Source organism: Mesoplodon mirus (genome assembly GCF_964341445.2).
Source record: "Mesoplodon mirus genome assembly, chromosome: X".
Lineage (NCBI taxonomy): Eukaryota > Metazoa > Chordata > Mammalia > Artiodactyla > Ziphiidae > Mesoplodon > Mesoplodon mirus.
The window spans coordinates 59,462,287-59,485,114 of record NC_138981.1 but is presented as its reverse complement, the minus strand read 5'-3'; the positions used below and the strand labels follow the sequence as shown (position 1 = coordinate 59,485,114).

At 36.8% G+C, this 22,828-nt stretch overlaps 1 protein-coding gene across 1 annotated transcript in view; it reads left to right on the top strand.

The window, feature by feature from the left end:
• The window catches only part of LOC309796202 (testis-expressed protein 11-like), a gene marked incomplete at both ends in the record, with an annotated part of 235,507 nt that overhangs the window by 196,937 nt on the left and 15,742 nt on the right, over positions 1-22,828 (top strand). Inside the window, one exon of the mRNA XM_082609260.1 lies at positions 13,583-13,685. Within this exon, the coding sequence (XP_082465386.1) occupies positions 13,583-13,685 (103 nt within the window). The remainder of the gene's footprint in view (positions 1-13,582; positions 13,686-22,828) is intronic.

Below are 22,828 nucleotides of genomic sequence, written 5' to 3'. Positions count from 1 at the left end.
GTCTGCTAGTATTTGGTTGAGGATTTTTGCATCTATGTTCATCAGTGATACTGGCCTGTAGTTTTCTTTTTTTGTGACATCTGTGTCTGGTTTTTGTATCAGGGTGATGGTGGCCTCATAGAATGACTTTGGGAGTGATGAACACCGTTTATTAAGAAGAATATCCCCCCCCGGAGGGCTCCCTTATCATATAATTGACCATATATGCCTGGGTTTATTTCTGGGCTCTCAATTCTGTTCCTTTGGTCTATGTGTCTGTTTTTATACTAATACCATACTGTTTTGATTACTGTGGCTTTGTAATGTAGTTTGAAATCAGTGATGCCTTTATCTTTCTTTGTCTTTCACAAAATTGAATTTTGGGGTCATTTGTGGTTCCACAGGAATTTCAAGATAGTTCTTTTCTACTTCTGTAAAATATGCCATTGGAATTTTGGTAGAATTTGAGTTGAATCTCTAGATATCTTTGGATAGATGGACAATTTAACAATATTAATCAGATGCATGATGTGTATCTTTCCATATAAAGGTGTCTTCTTCAGTTTCTTTTATCAGTCTCATAGTTTTAAGTGTACAGAAATTTCTCCTTGGTTAAATGTGTTTCTTTAAATTTACTGTTTTTAATGCTATTGTAAATGGGATTGTTTTCTTTATTTCTCTAACATAATTCATTGTTAGTATATAGAAACACAACTGATTTTTCTATGTAGATTTTATATCCTGCAACCTCACTGAATTTGTTTATTTTAACAGTTTTTTTTTTGATGGAGTCTTTAGGGTTTTCTATATATAAGATCCTGTCATCTGAAAACAGGCAATTTTTCTTCTTCCTTTCCAATTTGGATGCTTTTCTTTTTATTTTCCTTGTTTGCCTAATTGGTCTGGTTAGGACTTAAAGTACTATGTTGAAAACTCACCTCCTTTCAAGAAAACATCAAAATCACAACTAATTGCTGAACAACCATCAACAAGAAACACTGGAACCTACCAAAAAAGATATTCTACATCCAGGGACAAAGAAGAATCCACAGTGGGATAGTAGGAGGGGCACTTTTGCTGTATAATCAAATCCCATGCCTACTGGGTGGGCGACCCACAAACTGGGAAATAATTATATTGCAGAGGTTCTCCCAGATTAGTGAGAGTTCTGAGTCCCACATCAGGCTCCCCAGCCGGGGGGTCTGGCATTGGGAGGGAGAGTGCCCAGAACATTTGGCTTTTAAGGCCAGCAGGGCTTAAGTGCAGGAGCTGCACAGGACTGGGAGAAACAGAGACTCCATGCTGACAGGGCACACAGATGGGATCCAGGGCAAAGCAGTGACTCCATCGGCACCTGGACCAGACCTACCTGCGGATCTTGGAGGGTCTCCTGGGGAGGCGGGGATTGGTTGTGGCTCACTGTGGGGGCAGGGACACTGGTGGAAGCGGCCCCAGGGAATATTCATTGGTGTGAGCTCTCCCAGAGGTCGCCATTTTGTTAATGAGGCCTGGCCCTACCTAACAGCCTGCAGGCTCCAGTCCTGGTACGCCTCAGACCAAACAACCAACAGAGTGGGAATAAAGCTTCACCCATCAGCAGACAGGCTGCCTAAAATTGTCCTGAGCTCACAGCCGCCTCTAGACACACCCCTTGACATGGCCCTGCCCGCCAGAGGGACAAGACCAAGCTCCACCTACCAGTGGACAGGCACCAGTCTCTCCCACCAGGAAGCCTGCACAAGCTCCTGGAGCAAACTCACTCAACAGATGGCAGGCAACACCAGAAGAGGAACTACAAACCTTTACCTTGAGAAATGGAGATCACAAGCACAGAAAGTTGACAAAATTAGACGGCAGAGAATATGTTCCAGAAGAAGAAACAAGACAAAACCCCAGAACAACAACTAAGTGAAGTGGAGATGGGCAATCTGCCTGAAAAAATATTCAGAGTAATGAGAGTAAAGATGATCCAGGATCTCAAAAAAAGAATGGTGGCACAGGGAGATCAGCTCGGTGCTTTGTGACCACCTAGAGCGGTGGGATAGGGAGGGTAGGAGGGAGACACTAGAGGGAGGGGATATGGGGATATATGTATACATACAGCTGATTCATTTTGTTATACAGCAGAAACTAACACAACATTGTAAAGCCGTTATACTCCAGTAAAGATGTTAAGAAAAAAAAAAGAATGGCGGCACAGACCAAGAAGATATAAGTTTCAAAGAACACACAGAGATAAATGATACAATAACTGAAATGAAAAATGCACTAGAAGGAATCAGTAGCAGAATAAATGAGGCAGAAGAATGAATAAGTGAGCTGGAAGACAGATTTGTGGAAATCACTGCTGTGAAACAGAATAAAAAAAAGGATGAAAAGAAATGAGGACAGTCTGAGACCTCTGGGGCAACACTAAACACACCAACATTCGCATTATAGCAGTCCCAGAAGGAAAAGAGAGAGAGAAAGAGCCTGAGAAACTATTTGAAGAGATAATAGCTGAAAACTTCCCTAACACTGGAAAGGAAACACTCAAGTCCAGGAAGCACAGAGAGTCCCCTATGGGATAAACCCAAGGAGGAACATGCCAAGACACATATTAATCAAATTGACAAAAATTAAAGACAAATAGGAAATATTAAAAGGAAGAAGGGGAAAAGCAACAAATAACATGCAAGGGAATGCTCATATGGTTATATGCTGATTTTTCAGCAGAAACTCTGCAGGCCAAAGGGGAGTGGCATGATATATTTAAAGAGATGAAAGGGACAAACCTACAACCAAGAATGCTGTACCCAGCAATGCTCTCATTCACATCTGATGGAGACATCAAAAGCTTTATCGACAAGCAAAAGCTAAGAGAATTCAACACCACCAAACCAGCTTTACAGCAAATGCTAAAAGAACTTCTCTAGGCAGAAGAGAAAGTGCCACAACTGGAAAAAAAAATTATGAAAGGGAAAGCTCACTGGTAAAGGCAAACATACAGTAAAGGTAGGAAATCATCAACACACAAATATGATATCAAAATCAGCAATTGTGAGGAGGGATATTGGAAATGCATTTGAAATTAAGAGACCAGCAACTTAAAGCAATCTTTGTGTGTGTGTGTGTGTGTGTATACTGGTATATCAAAACCTCATGGTAACCACAAACCAAAAACATACAGTAGATACATACACAAAAAAGAAAGCAATCTAAGCACAACTCTAAAGATACTCATCTAATCAGAAGAGAAGAGAACAAAAGAGAAAGAGAAGAAAAAATATCTAGAAAAACAAATTCTGAACGATTAATAAAATGGCAGTAAGAACATACATATTGATAATTACCTTAGATGTAAATGGATTAAATGCTCCAACCAAAGATATAGACTGGCTGAATGGATACAAAAACAAGACCTGTACATATGCTGTCTGCAAGAGACCCACTTCAGATCTAGGGATGCATACAGACTGATAGTGAGGGGATGGAAAAAGTCATTCCATGGAAATGGAAATCAAAAGAAAGCTGGAGTAGCAATACTCATATAAGACAAAATAGACTTTAAAATAAAGACTGTTACAGGAGACAAAGAAGGACACTACATAATGATCAAGAGATCAATCCAAGAAGATATAACAATCGTAAATATATATGCATCCAATATAGGAACATCTCAATATATAAGGCAAATGTTAACATCCATAAAAGGAGAAATCAACAGTAATGCAATAATAGTGGGGGACATTAACACCAGACTTACATCAATGAACAGATCATCTAGGCAGAAAATCAATAAGGAAACACAAGCCTTAAATGACACATTAGACCAGAGGGACTTAATTCATATTTATAGAACATTCCATCCGAAAGCAGCAGAATACACATTCTTCTCAAGTGCGCATGGACATTCTCCAAGATAGATCACATGCTGGGCCACAAAGCAAACCTCAGTGAATTTAAGAAAATTGAAATCATATCAAGCATCTTTTCTGAGCACAACGCTATGTGATTAGAAATCAACTACAGGAAAAAAACTGTAAAAAACACAAACACATGGAAGCTAAACAACATGTTATGGAACAACCAATGGATCACTGAAGAAATCAAAGAGGAAGTTTACAAAATTACCTAGAGACAAGTGAAAATGAAAACATGATGCAGCATGGGATGCAGCAAAAGCAGTTCTAGGAGAGAAGTTTATAGCAATACAGTCTTACCACAGGAAATAAGAAAAATCTCAAATAAACAACCTAAGCTTACACCTAAAGCAACTAGACAAAGAAGAGCAAACAAAACCCAAAGTTAGTAGAAGGAAAAAAAAACATAAAGATCAGAGAAGAAAGAAACGAAATAGAGACGAAGAAAACAGTAGCAAAGATCAATGCCACTAAAACCTGGTTCTTTGAGATGATAAACAAAACTGATAAACCTTTATCCACACTCATCGAGAAACAATGGGAAAGGGCTCAAATCAATAAAATTAGAAGTAAGAAGTGAGAAGTTACAACTGACACCACAGAAGCACAAAGGATAATAAGCAACTACTAGAAGCAACTATACACCAATAAAATGGACAACCTAGAAGAAATGGAAAAATTCTAAGAAAGGGACAATCTTCCCAGACTGAACCCGGAAGAAACAGAAAATATGAACAGACCAGTCACAAGTACTGAAATTGAAACTGTGATTTTAAAACTTAAAACAAACAAAAGTTCAGGACCAGATGGCTTCACAGGTGAATTCTCTCCAACATTTAGAGAAGAGTTAACACCTATCCTTCTGAAATTATTCCAAAAAATTGCAGAGGAAGGAACACTCCCAAACTCATTCTATGAGGCCACCATTATCCTAATACCAAAACCAGACAAAGATACCACAAAAAAAATTATAGGCCAATATCACTGATGAACATAGGTGCAAAAATACTCAACAAAATGCTAGCAAACTGAATCCAACAATACATTAAAAGGATCATACACCCGATCAAGTGAGATTTATCCCAGGGACGCAAGGATTTTTCAATATCTGCAAATCAGTGTGATACACCACATTAACAAATTGAAGAATAAAAAGCATATGATTATCTCAATAGATGCAGAAAAAGCTTTTGACAAAATCCAACACCAATTCTTGATAAAAACTCTCCAGAAAGTAGGCATAGAGGGAACCTACCTCAACATAATAAAGGCCTTTATGAAAAACCCACAGCTAATATCATACTCAGCAGTGAAAAGCTGAAAGCATTTCCTCTAAGATCGTGAACAAGACAAGGATATCTACAGTCACCACTTTTATTCCACATAGTTTTGGAAGTTCTAGCCATGGCAATCAGAGAAGGAAAAAAATAAAAGGAATCCAAATTGGAACAGAAGAAGTAAAACCATCACTGTTTGCAGATAACATGATACTATACATAGAAAATCCTAAAGATGCTACTGGAAAACTACTAGAGCTCATCAGTGAATTCGGTGAGGTTGCAGAATACAAAATTAATACACAGAAACCTGTTGCATTTCTATACACTAACAACGAAAGTTCAGAAAGAGATATTAAGGAAACAATCCCGTTTACCATCACAACAAAAACAATAAAATACCTAGGAATAAATGTACCTAAGGAGGCGAAAGACCTGTACTCTGAAAACTATAAGACACTGATAAAGAAATCAAAGATGACAGAACCAGATGGAAAGATATACCATGATCTTGGGTTGGAAGAATCAACATTGTGAAAATGACTATACTACCCAAAGCAATCTACAGATGCAATGCAATCCCTATCAAATTACCAATGGCCTTTTTTACCAGAACTAGAACAAAAGAATTTTACAATTTGTATGGAAACACAAAAGACCCTGAATAGCCAAAGCAATCTTGAGAAAGAAAAACGGAGCTGGAGGAATTAGGCTCCCTGACTTCAGACTATACTACAAAGCTACAGTAATCAAGACAATATGATACTGGCACAAAAATAGAAATATAGATCAATGGAACAGGATAGAAAGCCCATAAATAAACCCGCACACCTACGGTCACCTAAACTATGACAAAGGAGGCAAGAATATACAATGGAGAAAAGACAGTCTCTTCAATAAGTGGCGCTTGGAAAACTGTACAGCTACTTGGAAAATAATGAAATTAGAACATTCTCTAACACCACACACAAAAATAAACTCAGAATAGATTACAGTAAGTCCCCTACATATGAACCTTCAACTTGCCAACTTTCACAGATGCGAACATGCGTTTGCATGTCCAATCACATTAAGTTAGTTCATGTGTCTGGCGTACATTGTCCCGTGTGTATCCTCTACAAGTTGTGCTTTTGTGTACTCTACTGTACCATACTGTATAGAGTACAGTAGTACAGTATCTTTATTTCAAGCCCAGGATGTCTGGAAGCAAGTGTAAAAGCAGCAGTGATGTAGCTGATATTGCTAAGAAGTGCCAAGCAATAACAATGGAAACGAAAGTGAAAACAATTGAGAGAGTGGAGCGAGGCAGAAAGATGGTAGACGTTGCTCATTCTTATAACATGAGTCATTCAACCATCGGCACAATTCTAAAAAACAAGGACAAGATCATGGAACATGTGAAGTCTGCTGTGCCAATGATGTCGGCAGTAATATCGAAGAAATGTGTAAAAGTGATGGAGGAGATGAAGAAACTTTTCAGTGTGTGGATGCAGGATCAGCATCAGCATCGAGTCCTGTTTAGCTTAATGGTGATTCAAGAGAAAGCTAAAAGCCTTCAAGAGAAACCTAAAAGACTTGAAAAAGAAACATGGTGAAGAATCAGAGGGAGCATCTTTTAACGCCAGCCATGGGTGGTTTCATCGGTTCAAGGCTAGAGCCAACCTTCACAACATAAAAGTAAGTGGCGAGGCAGTGAGTGCATATATGGTAGTTGCCTGGAAATTTCCTGAAACACTGAGAAATTATTGATGAAGGCACGTATTTACCTGAGCAGGGTTTTAATGTGGGTGAGATAAGACTGTACTGGAAGAGGATGCCAGACCAAAGTTACATCAGTAAGAAGGAAAAGTTGATGCCTGGCTATAAATCAGCAAAGAATAGGCTAACTCTGTTTGTTGACAATGCTTCTGGTGATCTGAAGCTGAAGCCTTCCTTAGTTTATCATTCAGAGAACCCAAGAGCCCTTAAAAACATAGCCAAGGGCTCTCTTCCTGTTGTGTGGAAGAGTAACCCCAAAGCCTGGATTACACAGGCCATTTTCCAGGACTGGTTTTTCCACCACTTTATCCTGGAGGTAGAGAAATATTGATTGGAGAAAGACGTCCCATTCAACATTCTTTGGTGCTCGACAGTGCTCCAGGCCACTCCCCATTCATGGATGACTTTCATCCCAGCGTCAGAGTAGTGCATCTACCACTGAATGCTATTCAGTACATTGCTCATCCAACCTTTGGACCAGGGAGTTACAGCGACTTTCAAGAAATATCATTTACGTCACACTTTTCATCAGACAGTAAAGGTTAGTGATCAATCAGGAACAACCTTGTGACAATTTTGGAAGGACTATAATATCTATAAGGCCATAAAAAACATTGACTTTTCTTGGTGTAAGGTTATGGCTGTCACCATGAATGGGGTTTGGAAGAACCTTTGGCCGCAGTGCACAATTTTTGTGGATTTGAGAATGTGGATGTGGAGTCCAAAGATGTCTTCAGCAACTTAGTGACCCTCAGCAAGAAGCTGGAGCTAGATCTGCAAGAGGACAGCTTCACTGAACTCCTTGCTGTGCAACATGAGGAGCTTACTAATGAAGACCTGATGGAATTGGAGGCCCAGAGAAAGGACGAGGAGAGACAAGAGGAAGAAAAAGTAACTGAAGAAGCAAAGAAATTCATGATGCAGGAAATGACAAGGGGGTTTTCTTTATTTGAGGAGGCCCTGTTAGTTTTTGAGGCACAGGACCCGAACATAGAACAGTACCCAAAGGTTGCAGCAGCCGTTCAGAATGCCATCCAGTGCTACCATGTCATATATGATGAGAATAAAAGAGCTATTACCCAGACATTGTTTTTTTCAAGGGAGTAGATAGAATTGAATCCAGCAAGGACCCAAAACCTGTGCCATCAGCGTCAGGCATGAGTGAAATTGCAACTTGCCCTCCGTCACCTATGGCTGATGATCCTTAAGCTATACCATCTCCCACCTCCCCTGCCTCCTCCAGTCAGTAACTCTTTTTGCCTGTTCACTTGATGCCAGCCCCTGTATGCCAGCTGTTGTAGTGTACTACTGTACTTTTCAGGGTACTGTACTATAAGATTAAAATGTTTTATTTTTTGTGTTTGCTTGTTTTTATGTATTATTTGTGTGAAAAGTATTATAAATCTATTACAGTACAGTACTATATAGCCGATTTTGTTAGTTGGGTACCTAGGCTAACTTTGTTGGACTTAGAAACAAATTGGACTTAGGAGCACGCTCTTGCAATGGAACTTGTTCGTATGTAGGGGACTTACAATCTAAATGTAAGAGCAGATACTATAAAACTCTTAGAGGAAAACATAGGCAGAACACTCTTTGACATAAATTGCAGCAATGTCTTTTTGGATCCACCCCTAGAATAATGAAAATAAAAACGAAAATAAACAAATGGGACCTAATTAAACTTAAAAACTTTTGCACAGTAAAGGAAACCATCAACAAAACGAAAAGATAACCACAGAGTGGGAGAAAATGTTTGCAAACAAAGTGACCAACAGGGAATTAATCTCCAAAATGTACAAATAGCTCATGCAGCTCAATAACAACAACAACAAAAAAAAACAGACAACCCAATCAAAAAAGGGGCCGAAGACCTAAATAGACATTTCTTCAAAGAAGACATACAGATGGCCAAAAAGCACATGAAAAGATGCTCAACATCACTAATTATTAGAGAAATGCAAATCAGAAGTACAATGAGGTATCACCTCACACCTGTCAGAATGGCCATCATCAAAAAGCTACAAACAATAAATGCTGGAGAGGGTGTGGAGAACAGGGAACACTCCTACGCTCTTGGAGGGAATATAAATTGATACAACCACTATGGAGAACAATATGGAGTTTTCTTAAAAAACTAAAAATAGAACTACCATATGATCCAGCAGTCCCACTCCTGGACATATATCTGGAGAAAACCATAATTTGAAAAGATACATGCACCCCAGTATTCATTGCAGCACTATTTACAACAGCCAAGACATGGAAAGAACCTAAATGTCCATTGACAGAGGAATGGATAAAGACGATGTTGTACATATGTACAGTGGAGTATTACCCAGCCATAAAAAAGAGTGAAGTAATGCCATCCATGTTGCAGCAACATGGATGGACCTAGAGATGATCATACTAAGTGAACTAAGAGAAAGACAAATATCATATGAGATCACTTATATGTGGAATCTAAAAAGATGATACAAATGAACTTATTTACAAAACAGAAACCAACTCACAGACTTTGAAAACAAACTTATGGTTATCAAAGGGGAAAGGTGGGGGGAGATATAAATCAGGAGTTTGGGATTAACATATGCACACTACTATATATAAAATAGATAATCAACAAGGACCTACTGTATAGCACAGGGAACTCTACTCAGTATTCTCTAATCATCTATATGGGAAAAGAATCTGAAGAAGAATGGATATATGTATATGTATAAGTGAACCACTTCGCTGTACACCTGAAACTAACAACACATTGTAAATCAACTATACCCCAATATAAAATAAAAATTAAATTGAATAAAAAGAACTTAAGTAAAAAATAAATTACTTAGGTCTAAAAAAAAGTACTATGTTGAATAGAAGTCGTGAGAATGAACATCCTTATCTTATTCCTGAGTTTAGAGGAAAACCTTTCACATTTCACCACTGAGTATGTTGTTAGCTGTTGTTTTGTCATATGGCCTTTGTTATTTTGAGATATGTTCCTTTTATACCCAGTTTTTTGAGAGATTTTGTTATGAAAGTGTTGAATTTTGTCAAATGCTTTATCTGTATCTATTGAGAGAATTGTAGTATTTTTATTTTTCATTCTATTACTGTAATGCATTATTTTTATTGATTTGTGTATGTTGAACCATCTTTGCATCCCAGGAATAAATCCCACTTGATCATGGTGTATGATCTTTTTAATGGGCTGTTGAATTCTGTTTGCTAGTATTTTGTTGGGAATGTTCGCATCTGTATTCATCAGGGATATTGGCCTGTTGCTTTTTTCTTGTGGTATTTTTATCTGACTTTGGTATCGGTAATGCTGGCCTCATGATATGCGTTTTGGAGTGTTCCCTCTTCAAGTGGAAGAGTTTGAGAAAGATGGGCATTAATTCTTCTTCAAATGTTTGATATAAATCACCACTAAAACCATCTGGTCCTGGTATTTTCTTTGTTGGGCCGTTTTTGATTACTGATCCAGTCTCCTTACTCATTATTGGTCTGTTCTGATTTTCTGTTTCTTCCTGTTTCAGTCTTAGTGGGTTGTCTGTTTACCTTAGTTTCATTAATTTTTTCTATTATCTTTCTAGTCTCTATTTCATTTATTTCTGCTCTAATCTTTAATTTCCTCCTGCTAAATTTGGGCTTAGTTTTTTCTTTATAGTTCCTTGAGAAGTAAAGTTAGGTTGTTTATTTGAGATCTTTTGTTAATGTAGGCATTTATTGCTGTAAACTTCCTTCTTAGAACTATCTTTGCTGCATTCCCTAAGTTTTGATATGTTTTCTTTGTTGTTTTTGTTCTCAAAATACTTTCTAATTTGCCTTTTGATTTCTTCTTTGATCCATTGATTATTCAGGAGTGTGGTTTAATTTCCATGCATTTGTAAATTTTTCATTTTTCTTCATATTATTTTTTTCTAGTTTCATGCCATTGCAGTGGGAAAAGACACTTGATATGATTACAATCTTCTTGAATTTGTTAAGGCTTGCTTTCTGGCCCAACATATGATTTATCCTAGAATATGTTCCATGTGTATGTGAGAGGAATATATATTCTGGTGCTGTTGAATGGAATGTTCTGTATGTGTCTATTAGGTCAATTTTGTCTATAGTGTTAGGTCCACTATTGATTAATTTTCTGTTTGGATACCTATGTATTATTGAAAGTGGGTTTTGAAATGTTCCCTACTGTTACTTATTTCTGTTACTCCCTTCAGTTCAGTTAATGTTTGCTTTAAATATTTAGTTGCTCTAGTGTTGAATGTGTATGTATATACAGTTGTTATATCCTCTTGATGAATTGACTCCTTTGTCACTATGTGGTGTACTTCTTTGTCTCTTGTGACCGATTTTGACTAAAGTCTATTTTGTCTGATAATTATAGCCACTCTTGCTCTCTTTTTGTTACCATTTGCATGGAATATCTTTTTCCATCCCTTCACTTTCAGCTTATGTGTGTCCTTAAAGCTAAAGTTAGTCTCTTGTAGATAGCACATTGTTGGATCTTGTTTTTGTTTGTTTTTTATCCATTCAGCCACTCTGTGTCTTTGATTGGATAGTTTTAGTCCATTTACATTTAAATATTGATAGTTAAGGGCTTACTATTCCCATCTTGTTAATTGTTTGACTTTTTAGTTCCTCTCTTGCTTTTTTCCTTTTTGATTTATTTTTATAATGGTGTGTCCTAATTCCTTTATCATACATGTGTTTTGCAAATATTTTCTCCCATTGTGTGGCTTGCCTTTTCATTCTCTTAACAGTGTCTTTCACAGAGCAGAAATTTCTAATTTTAATGAAGTCCAGCTTCTTTTTTCTTTCATGAATTGTGCTTTCAATGTTGTTTAAAAAGTCATCAGTAAACCAAATGTCACTTAGTTTTCTCCTGTGTTACCTCTAAGAGTTCTGTAGTTTGAGATCTTACATTTAGATTTACGATTGTTTTTGAATTAATTTTTGTGAGATGTTTCAGGTCTGTGGTCAGATTTTTTTTTCTTTTTTGCATGTGGATGTCCAGTTGTTCCAGCACCAATTGTTTTAAAAAGACTATCCTCATTTTTCTGTACTTCCTGGTTTCACCCTTCTACTAGAGTAGAAATTAATTAGTTTCTATTTTTTTAATGATTGTCCTAAAAGAATAGAATACTTACTTAACTGTCCACCATGTTTGTAGTCTCTCTTTGCCGCACTTTAGCTGCATATTTATTATGTCTTATCTTTCAGTTCACTGATTTTCTCTTCATCTGCTTATAACTTGCTCTTAATAAGCCTATCCATTATGTTGCCATTTGGATTATTGTATCTTTCATTTCAAGTAGTTCCTTTTGCTCAAATCAGCAAGGTCACATTTTATAGTTTCTGTTTCTTATAAACTTGTGTGATGTGCAAAGTGTTTAACAACTGATATGGCTTGGGCAATAATCAGTCAAAATGGATACCAGCTGGAAACAACCACTGTAAGTGTATCAATATGTATTATTGAATATCAGCCTAGTTATATAATTTTTGAACATATCTTTTATTTCCTTAAACTTTGAAAACAGAGGTGTTTTATAGGCAGTTTTTGATACTTCTTTTATTTACATCCTGAGAATCTGTTTCTGCTGATTCTCATTTATGGTGTCTTGTTTCCTACTGTGCTTGATTTTTTTATGTTTCTACTCAAGATTCTTGAAACATTATTTATGGAAATATTTTGAAGCCTAAGATGAAGGTGTCTTCCCCCAGAGAGGATTTACATTTGCTTCTTCCTATGTTTGGGACCAATGAAAACTAAATTCATAGCTTGACATCTTTTGGCCTCCCATATAATGTAATTTGGGGCTGTAAATACATGAGAAAGTCTGTTTGTATTATACCTTAGGGACTGGTTTTCCTTACCCCATTTTGTTGTATTCTTCTCAGAACCAAGGTATCTTATCTTTCATTGCAGTCCCCTGAGGATGTGGATAAAAGTGGGTTTACTTCTGGTTTGCCCTTAGCCTAAGAGTGTGATCCCTTGAGCCTTGATGTCTATTTTCCTGACCTAGTAAGGTACATTAAAACTAAAGTTAAAATTTGCCTAGGTTTACAAATGCCCACCAGGGGAAAAAAAAAGTAGCTTTAATTCTCCATTTACTTCTCTGGGACCTCACTTTTCCTTAGATATTGCTTGGTAATTGCTTTACTAGTCACTTGCTTTTGGAATTAAAAAAAAAACGTTATCCAACATTTTTGGTTGTTTTCAGTAGGAGGGTTGGTTTGACATATATAATGTGCCCTATTTTCAGAAGCAGAGTTCACTATTTCCATAGATTTTTTTTTTTTTTTTTTTTGCGGTACACGGACCTCTCACTGTTGTGGCCTCTCCCGTTGTGGAGCACAGGCTCCGGATGCACAGGCTCAGTGGCCATGGCTCACGGGCCCAGCCACTCCACGGCATGTGGGATCTTCCCGGACTGGGGCATGAACCCGTATCCCCTGCATCGGCAGGCGGACTCTCAACCACTGCACCACCAGGGAAGCCCTTCCATAGCATTTTAATAGAACAGTTCTTCAAAGATTTTTCTTAGATTCATGTCTTTTCATTATGAGTATCCCTCAGCCATTGTGACTATGTTCATAGTATTAGTAAAATATGGTAAGGTCTTCCTTATATGCTTTGTAAAAGAAACCCAATATTTCTTTTTTCAGGCTAAAGAGGCAGTGACCGAAGCTGAACGATGTGATCCTACAAATATTTTCACTAAATTTTGTATATTCAAGATTGCAGTCCTAGAGGGCAACTCTTACAGAGGTATAAATGTTATTTATGAGTTATATTTGACTGTTAACACAAAGAATAATCCTCTTTGACCGTAATAGAGAAAAATAGCTTTTAACACAATGGAGTTGAATATATATGCTAGCTTTCCTATGTAAAGATGATACAACCATACAAAAAGAAACTATGGAAGGTTGCATAAAAATAAAAGAACAGGGTTTGCCTATTGAAGGAGTAGGAACTAGGCAGATGTGGGGCAAGAATTGGGGGAAAGTCTTGTTCCTGTATACTTTTTTGTACTTTGTCATTGGAACCAGCCTATTAAAAATTAACTTTAAAAAACTGTGGGAGCAGGAAGAAGTTATAATGCAGTCAGTTAAGAATTGTCATTAGAGAATAGAAGTCTCCAGGATACCTTTTGATTGTTTGTACTTATTTGGGAAGTTATCGGTGAGAGATCTGGCCCTGAAATGTAGTTTCTCTCCACAGGGTTGACAGTGGCACAGTTGCTCACATGAACCTTATCCCATTAGTGCTTTGTCCTTTCCATTAAGTTAAGCGTAGTTTCCTAGCTCATTGTCTGCACACACGTGTATCTTGACTTGGTCACAGATTCACCTGTGCTGTGATATTATTCCTGCTCAGCTCTGGGTAGCTGAGCAAATCCTGGAGCAGTTTGAGCTTCAGACTGGTGTTGCCCTTTGTGAAGGGCACAAGTAGAGAAATTGAGAAGCTTGAGTTAATGGGTTCAAACAGAATTTATACTAGTCCAATTAAGCAACTATTTGTGAATACCTACTAAATGTGCAGTGGAGTCTGTTATTCACTCTGTAAGAAAAAGAAAGATGATTTATTCTGCTTTGAAAAAGAAATGTTCCATGGTAGTAAAGTATATCTGTATATTAATTAAGGAGTAACAAATAGGAATCAGCTCTTTATCAAGGTTAATATTGCTGTTATGTCCATCATCAGGGTTTTTACTAGAGACTTCTGGGCATTTGTTTTTCTTGATATATTATGCTGAAGTATAGAAAAACTTGAAACTTTTGCCAGTAGAAATGGCAAAAAAAAAATAACCCCACACAACCAGATTTCCTATTAAGGCTTTTCTTTTAACATTCTATTAAAATAAAATTATTTTACTTTTTAAGCATAGCATTAGCTCAGTATTTTCATTTCTTCCCCAGTTATCTGTGTCCACTTTTTAGTCATGTTTATTGAAAATACATACAATAAAATTTACTCTTGCCTAGTGTATGATTTTATAAGGTTTATTTATATTAGTAATTCTATGAGTTTTGACAATTGCTTACAGTCATGTAACTAGCATCACAATCAAGATATAGAACAAAAAATTAACTCAGGCCCCTTTGTTGTCACTCCTTCCCACCACTTCAAGCGCTGATTCCTACTAATCTCATTTCTATCCCTATAATTTTGCCTTTTCCAGAATGTCATATAAATGGAATCATATAGTATGAAGCTTTTTGAGCCTTCTTTCACTTAGCATAATACATTTGAAACTCATTCATACTGTGTGTGTTCCCATAGTTTGTTCTTTTTTATTGCTAAGTAGTATTTCATAAGTATAGATGTACCAAAATTTATACATTTAACAGTTGAAGGATATTTGGATGGTTTCCAGTTTGGGTGATTATAAATAAAGGTGCTATAAACATCTGTTTACAGATTTTGTGTGATGACAAGATTTCACTTCTCTAGGGTAAATATCGAGGAATGGGTTTGCTGGGTTGTAAGTATATGTTTAACTTTGTTAGAAACTGCCAAACTCTTTTCTAAAGTGGCCATACAGTTTTATGTTCTAACTAGCTATGTATGAAAGTTCCAGTTGATCTACAGCCTCATCAGCACTTGGAATTGTCCACTGAAAAATTTCTTTAGTCATTCTAATAATAAGGTAGAGATATAGTACTGTGATTATAATTAGCATTTTCATAGTGTCCAATATTTGACATCCATATATCTTCTTTGGTGGAGTGTTTGTACAAATCTTTTGCCCAGTTTTCTATAAGGAACTTTGTGTTCTTATTGAGTTTTGAAGTTCTTTATATATTCTAGACACAAGTTATTTATCAGATATGTGTTTTACAAATTTTTCTTTTTTATTTTCTTATCAGTGCATTTCATGACAAGATGATGAAGTCTAATTTATCTTTTTTCTTCTTTTATGGATTTTTTTTGGTATTGTATCTAAGAAATCTTTACTTAATCCATGGTCACAAAAAATTTTCCCCGTGTTTTCTTGAAGAAATTTTACAGTTTTAGGTTTAAGTCTGTGGTTAGTTCTGTGATCCATTTTGCATTAATTTTTTATATTTGACTTAAGGTATGGATTAAAGTTCATTTTTTTTGCACGTGGTTACCTAATCATTCCAGCTTCATTTATTTAAAAATTCTGTCCTTTCCCAACTGATTGCCTTTGTACCTTTAATGAAAATCAGTTGTCATATGTGCATGGGTCTCTTTCTGGACTCTTCATTCTGTTCCACTGAACTACTCCTCTTTACCCCATTCCCACACTGTCTTGATTAATGTAGCTGTGTAGTAAATTTGAAATCATGTAGTGTTAGTCCTCCAGCTTTATTCTTCTCTTTCAAATTGTTTGGGCTACTCTAAGTCCTTTGTATATCTCTGTGAATTTTAAATTTTAAATAAGTTTTTCAGTTTCCACAAAAGGAAATATTGATTGGGATTACACTGACTCTATAGATCAGTTTGGAGAGAATTGACATCTTCCAATCTGTAAGCAAGTTATATTTAGGTCTTTAATTTCTCTCAGCAATCTTTTCTGTCTTTCAACATGTGCACCTTTTGTCAGATTTATCACTAAGTATACCATATTTTATGCTATTTCAAATGGCATTTTTAAAAATCCTTCAGTTTCTGATTGTTCATTGCCAGTATGTAGAAATATAATTGACTTTTGTATATTGATCTTGTATCCTACAGAGTTGCTAAACTCACTTACTAGTTCCAATAGCTTTCTTGTAGATGATTATGTTGTCTGTGAATAAAGACAATTTTACTACTTCCTGTCCAATCTGGGTACAGTTTTTCATGCCTTATTGTACTTGTTAGAATCTCCAGTAAAATTGGGAAAAAGCAGACATCCTTGACTTTTTCCTGATTTTAGAGGGAGAGCATCCAGTTTTCAATTATTAAGTATGATGTTAGCTGTAGGTTTTTCATAGGTACCTTTTATCAGGTTGAGGAAGTTCCCTCCTGTTTCCTGTTTCCAGTTTCCAGGGAGTTTTTAATCAGGAATGGATGTTGAATTTGGTCATATGATTTTTCTACATCTATTGAAATGATCAAGTTTTTAAAAAATTGTTTGGAGTACAGTTGATTTACAATGTTGTGTTAGCTTCAGGTGTATAGCAAAGTGAACCTGTTATACATATATCCACTCTTTTTAGATTCTTTTCCCATATAGGCCATTACAGAGTATTGAGTAGAGTTCCCTGTGCTATACAGCAGGTCCTTACTAGTTATCTATTTTATATATAGTAGTGTGTGTATGTCAGTCCCAGTCTTCCAATTTACCCCTCCCCCACACCCCCGAACCATAAGTTTGTTTTCTACATCTGTAACTCTATTTCGGTTTTGTAGATAAGTTCATTTGTAACCTTTTTTTTAGATTCTACATATAAGTGATATCATATGATATTTGTCTTTGACTTACTTCATTCAGTATGACAATCTCTAGGTCCATCCATGTTGCTGCCAATGGAACTATTTCATTCTTCTTTATAGCTGAGTAATACTCCATTGTATATATGTACCACATCTTCTTTATCCATTCCTTTGTTGATGGACATTTAGGTTGCTTCCATGTCCTGGCTATTGTAAATAGTGCTACAGTGAACACTGGGGTGCATGTATCTTTTCGAATTATGGTTTTCTCCAGATATATGCCCAGGAGTGGGAATGCTGGATCATATGTTAGCTCTATTTTTAGTTTTTTAAGGAACCTGCATACTGTCTTCCATAGTGGCTGTACCAGTTGACATTCCCACCAAGAGTGTAATAGTGTTCCCTTTTCTCCACACCCTCTCCAGCATTTATAGTTTGTAGACTTTTTGATGATGGCCATTCTGACCAGTGTGAGGTGATACCTCACTGTAGTTTCTTTTTTTTTTCTTGTCTTTTTTTTTTTTTTTCAGTATGCGGGCCTCTCACTGCTGTGGCCTCTCCCCTTGCGGAGCACAGGCTCCGGACGCACAGGCTCAGCGGCCATGGCTCACGGGCCCAGCCGCTCCGCAGCATGTGGGATCTTCCCGGACCGGGGCACGAACCCATGTCCCCTGCATCGGCAGGCGAACTCTCAACCACTGCGCCACCAGGGAAGCCCCTCACTGTAGTTTTGATTTGCATTTCTCTAATAATTAGTGATGTTGAGCATCTTTTCATGTGCTTTGTAGCCATCTGTATGTCTTCTTTGGAGAAATGTTTATTTAGATCTTCTGCCTTTTTTTTTATTTTTGTGGTATGTGGGCTTCTCACTGTTGTGGCCTCTCCCGTTGCAGAGCACAGGCTCCAGACGCACAGGCTTAGCGGCCGTGGCTCACGGGTGTAGCCGCTCCACGGCATGTGGGATCTTCCCAGACTGGGACACGAACCCGTGTCCCCTGCATCGGCAGGCGGATTCTCAACCACTGCGCCACCAGAGAAGCCCTTCTGCCCATTTTTTGACTGGGTTTTTTTTTTTTTTTTTGATATTGAGCTTCATGAGCTGTTTGTATATTTTGGAGAGATTAACGTGTACTGGCACAAAAACAGAAGTACACATCAATGGAACAGGATAGAAAGTCCAGAGATAAACCCACACACCTGTGGTCACCTAATCTATGACAAAGTAGGCAAGAATATACAATGGAGAAAACACAGTCTCTTCAGTAAGTGGTGCTGGGAAAACTGGACAGCTATATGTAAAAGAATGAAGTTAGAACACTCCCTAACACCATACAGAAAAATAAACTCAAAATGTATTAAAGACCTAAATATAAGGCTGGATACTATAAAACTCCTAGAGTAAAACATAGGAGAGCACTCTTTGACATAACTCACAGTAACATCTTTTTTGTTGTTGTTTATTTGTTTGTTTATTTGTTTTGCGGTACGTGGGCCTCTCGCTCTTGTGGCCTCTCCCGTTGCGGAGCACAGGTTCCGGACATGCAGGCCTAGCGGCCATGGCTCACAGGCCCAGCCACTCCGCGGCATGTGGGATCCTCCCGGACCGGGGCATGAACCCGTGTCCCCTGCATTGGCAGGCGGACTCTCAACCACTGCGCCACTAGGGAAGCCCCACAGTAACATCTTTCTCGATCCACCTCCTAGAGTAATGAAAGTAAAAAACAAAAATAAACAAATGGAACCTAATTAAACTTAAAAGCTTTTGCACAGCAAAGGAAACCATAAACAAAACAAAAAGACAATCCTCAGAATGGGAGAAAACATTTGGAAATGAAATGATCAATTTTTTTATTGTTGTTAATATGGTCAGTTACATTAATTTTTTAACAGATAAACCAATGCTGCATTCCTGGGATAAGCTCCACTTAGTCATGATGTGTTCCTTTTTAAAATATAATGTTAGATTTGATTTGCTAACAATCTGTTTAAGAATATTTGTACCTGTGTCCATGAGTGATACTGGTCTCTAGTTTTCCTGTAATGTTTTTGGTTTTGCAATTAGGGTAATGCTTACTACATACAATGAATTGGAAAATACACCGTCTTTTTCCATCTTCTAGAAGAATTTGTGTTGCTCAGTTGGTATTATTTCTTTGTTAAATGTTTGCTAGAGTTCACAGGTGAAGCCATCTGGGGCTGGAGTTTTCTTTATGAGAAGGTTTTTAATTATAAACTCAATTTCTTTAATAGACAATAGGTTTCTTCAGGTTATCTATTATTTCCAAACTGAACTTTGGTAGTTTGTGTCTTTCAAGAAATTTGTGTGTTTCATCTAAGTTGTTGAAATTATTGGCCTAAAGTCATTCATTATATCATCCATATTATCCTTTTGACATCTGTAAAATCTTTAGTGATGTCACCTTTCTCATTCCTCATATTTGTAATTTGTGTCTTCTCTCTTTTTCTCCCTGTCAGAGTGGCTACAAGTTGATCAATTTTATTGCTCTCAAAGAACCAGCTTTTGGTTTCATTAATTTTTCTCTATTTTATTTTCTGTTTTCTATTTCATTTATTAATGTTCTGATCTTTATCATTTCCATTCTTCTACTTACTTTGAGTTTCATTTGCTCTTTCTTTTCTGGTTTCCAAAGGTGAAAGCTGACGTCATTGATTTAAGACCTTGATTCTGGTTTAACATAAACAGTTAATGCTGTAAATTACCTTCTAAGTATTGCTTTAGTGACAATACACACATTTTGATATATTGTGTTTTCATTTTAATTCATTTCAAAATACTTTGCAATATGACCTTTGACTCCAGTGTAAACCCATGGATTATTTAGAAGTATGCTATTTATTTTCCAAACATTTGCAGATTTCCAGAGAACTTTTTTATTAATTTAATTTAATTGTTTTAGTGTAAGATCATAAGTTTGTATGACTTGATTATTTTAAAATATGTTGATGCTTTTTATATGGCTCAGAATATTCTCTTTCTTGGTAAATGTTCCATGTGCACCAGTGAGAAATGTGTATTTTGCTGGTGTAAGGTCAAGTGTTCTATAAAGGTCAATCAGGTCAAGTTGATTAATAGTGTTAAATATCCTTGCTGATTTTCTGTCTATTTCTCCTGTCAGTTATTTGAGAGAGGTTATTGAAATCTTTGACAATAATTATGGATTTGTTCATTACTCCTCATAGTTCTATCAGTTTTTGCTTCTTGTACTTTGAAATTTTGTTATTGGATGCATAAGCATTTAGGATTATGTCCTCATAATGAATTGATTCCTTTATCATCATGAAATAACCTACTACCACTGGTAATAATCTTTGCTCTGAAGTCTATTTTGTCTGCTATTGATATAACCCCTCCAGCTTTCTTTTGATTACCTCTACTATAGTATATATTATCCCATCATTTTCTTTTAACCAATTTTGGCTTTATATTTAAAGTGTGTTTCTTGTAGGTAGCATATAGTTTAAAGTTGCTTTCTTTAATTCAATCTATCTCTGTCTCTTTTTTTTTACATCTTTATTGGAGTATAACTGCTTTAAAATGGTGTGTTACTTTCTGCTTTATAACAAAATTAATCAGCTATACATATACATATATCCCCATATCTCTGCTCTCTTGTGTCTCGCTCCCACCCTCCCTTTCCCACCCCTCTGGGGGTCAGAAAGCACCAAGCTTATCTTCCTGTGCTATGTGGCTGCTTCCCACTAGCTATCTATTTTACATTTGGTAGTGTATATATTGTCCATGCCACTCTCTCACTGCGTACCAGCTTACCCTTCCACATCCCCATGTCCTCAAGTCCATTCTCTACATCTGCATCTTTATTCCTGTTCTGCCCCTAGGAACTTCGGAATCATTTTTCTTTTTTTTCAGATTCCATATATATGTGTTAGCATACAGTATTTGTTTCCCTTTCTGACTTATTTCACTCTGTATGACAGACTCTAGGTCCATCTACCTCACTACAAATAACTCAATTTCGTTTCTTTTTATGGCTGAGTAATATTCCATTGTGTATATGTGCCACATCTTCTTTATCCATTCATCTGTCAGTGGACACTTAGGTTACTTCCATGTCCTGGCTACTGTAGATAGAGCTGCAATGAACATTGTGGTACATGACTGTTTTTGAATTATGGTTTTCTCAGGGTATGTGCCCAGTAGTGGGATTGCTGGTTCATATGGTAGTTCTATTTTTAGTTTTATAAGGAACCTCCATAGTGGCTGTATCAATTTACATTCCCACCAACAGTGCAAGAGGGTTCACTTTTCTCCACACCCTCTCCAACGTTTACTGTTTGTCGATTTTTTGATGCTGGCCATTCTGACTGCTGTGAGCTGATACCTCATTGTAGTTTTGATTTGCATTTCTCTCATGATTAGTGATGCTGAGCATCCTTTCATGTGTTTCTTGGCAATCTGTATATCTTCTTTGGGGAAATGTCTATTTAGGTCTTCTGCCCATTTTTGAATTGGGTTGTTTGTGTTTTTTTATACTGAGCTGCATTTGCTGCTTGTATATTTTGGAGATTAATCCTTTGTCAGTTGCTTCATTTGCAAACATGTCCTCCCATTCTGAGGGTTCTCTTTCCGTCTTGTTTGTGTTTTCCTTTTTCCTTTGCTATGCAAAAGATTTTAAGTTTCATTAGGTCCCAGTTGTTTATTTTTATTTTTATTTCCATTTCTCTGGGAGGTGGGTCAAAAAGGATCTTGCTGTGATTTATGTCAGCGAGTGTTCTTCCTATGTTTTCCTCTAAGAGTTTGAGTGTGTCTGGTCTTACATTTAGGTCTTTAATCTATTTTGAGTTTATTTTTGTGTATGGTGATCCATTTTGAGTTTATTTTTGTGTATGGTGTTAGGGAGTGTTCGAATTTCATTCTTTTACATGTACTGTCCAGTTTTCCCAGCACCACTTATTGAAGAGTCTGTCTTTTCTCCATTGTATATTCTTGCCTGCTTTATCAAAGATAAGGTGACCATATGTACGTGGGTTTACCTCTGGGCTTTCTATCCTGTTCCATTCATCTATGTTTCTGTTTTTGTGCCAGTACCATACTGTCTTGATTATTGTATCCTGGTAGTATTTTCTGAAGTCCGGAGCCTGATTCCTCTAGCTCCGTTTTTCTTTCTCAAGATTGCTTTGGCTATTTAGGGTCTTTTCTGTTTCCCTAGAAGTTGTGAAAGTTTTTCTTCTAGTTCTACGAAAACTGCCATTGGTAGTTGGATAGGAATTGCATTCAATCTGTACATTGCTTTGGGTAGTATAGTCATTTTCACAATGTTGATTCTTCCAATCCAAGAACATGGTATTTCTCTCCATCTGTGTGTATCATCTTTAGTATCTTTCATCAGTGTCTTATAGTTTTCTGCATACAGGTCTGTTGTCTCCCTAGGTAGGTTTATTCCTAGGTATTTTATTCTTTTTGTTGCAGTGGTAAATGGGAGTGTTTCCTGAATTTCTCTTTGAGATTTTTCATCCTTAGTGTATAGGAATGCAAGCGATTT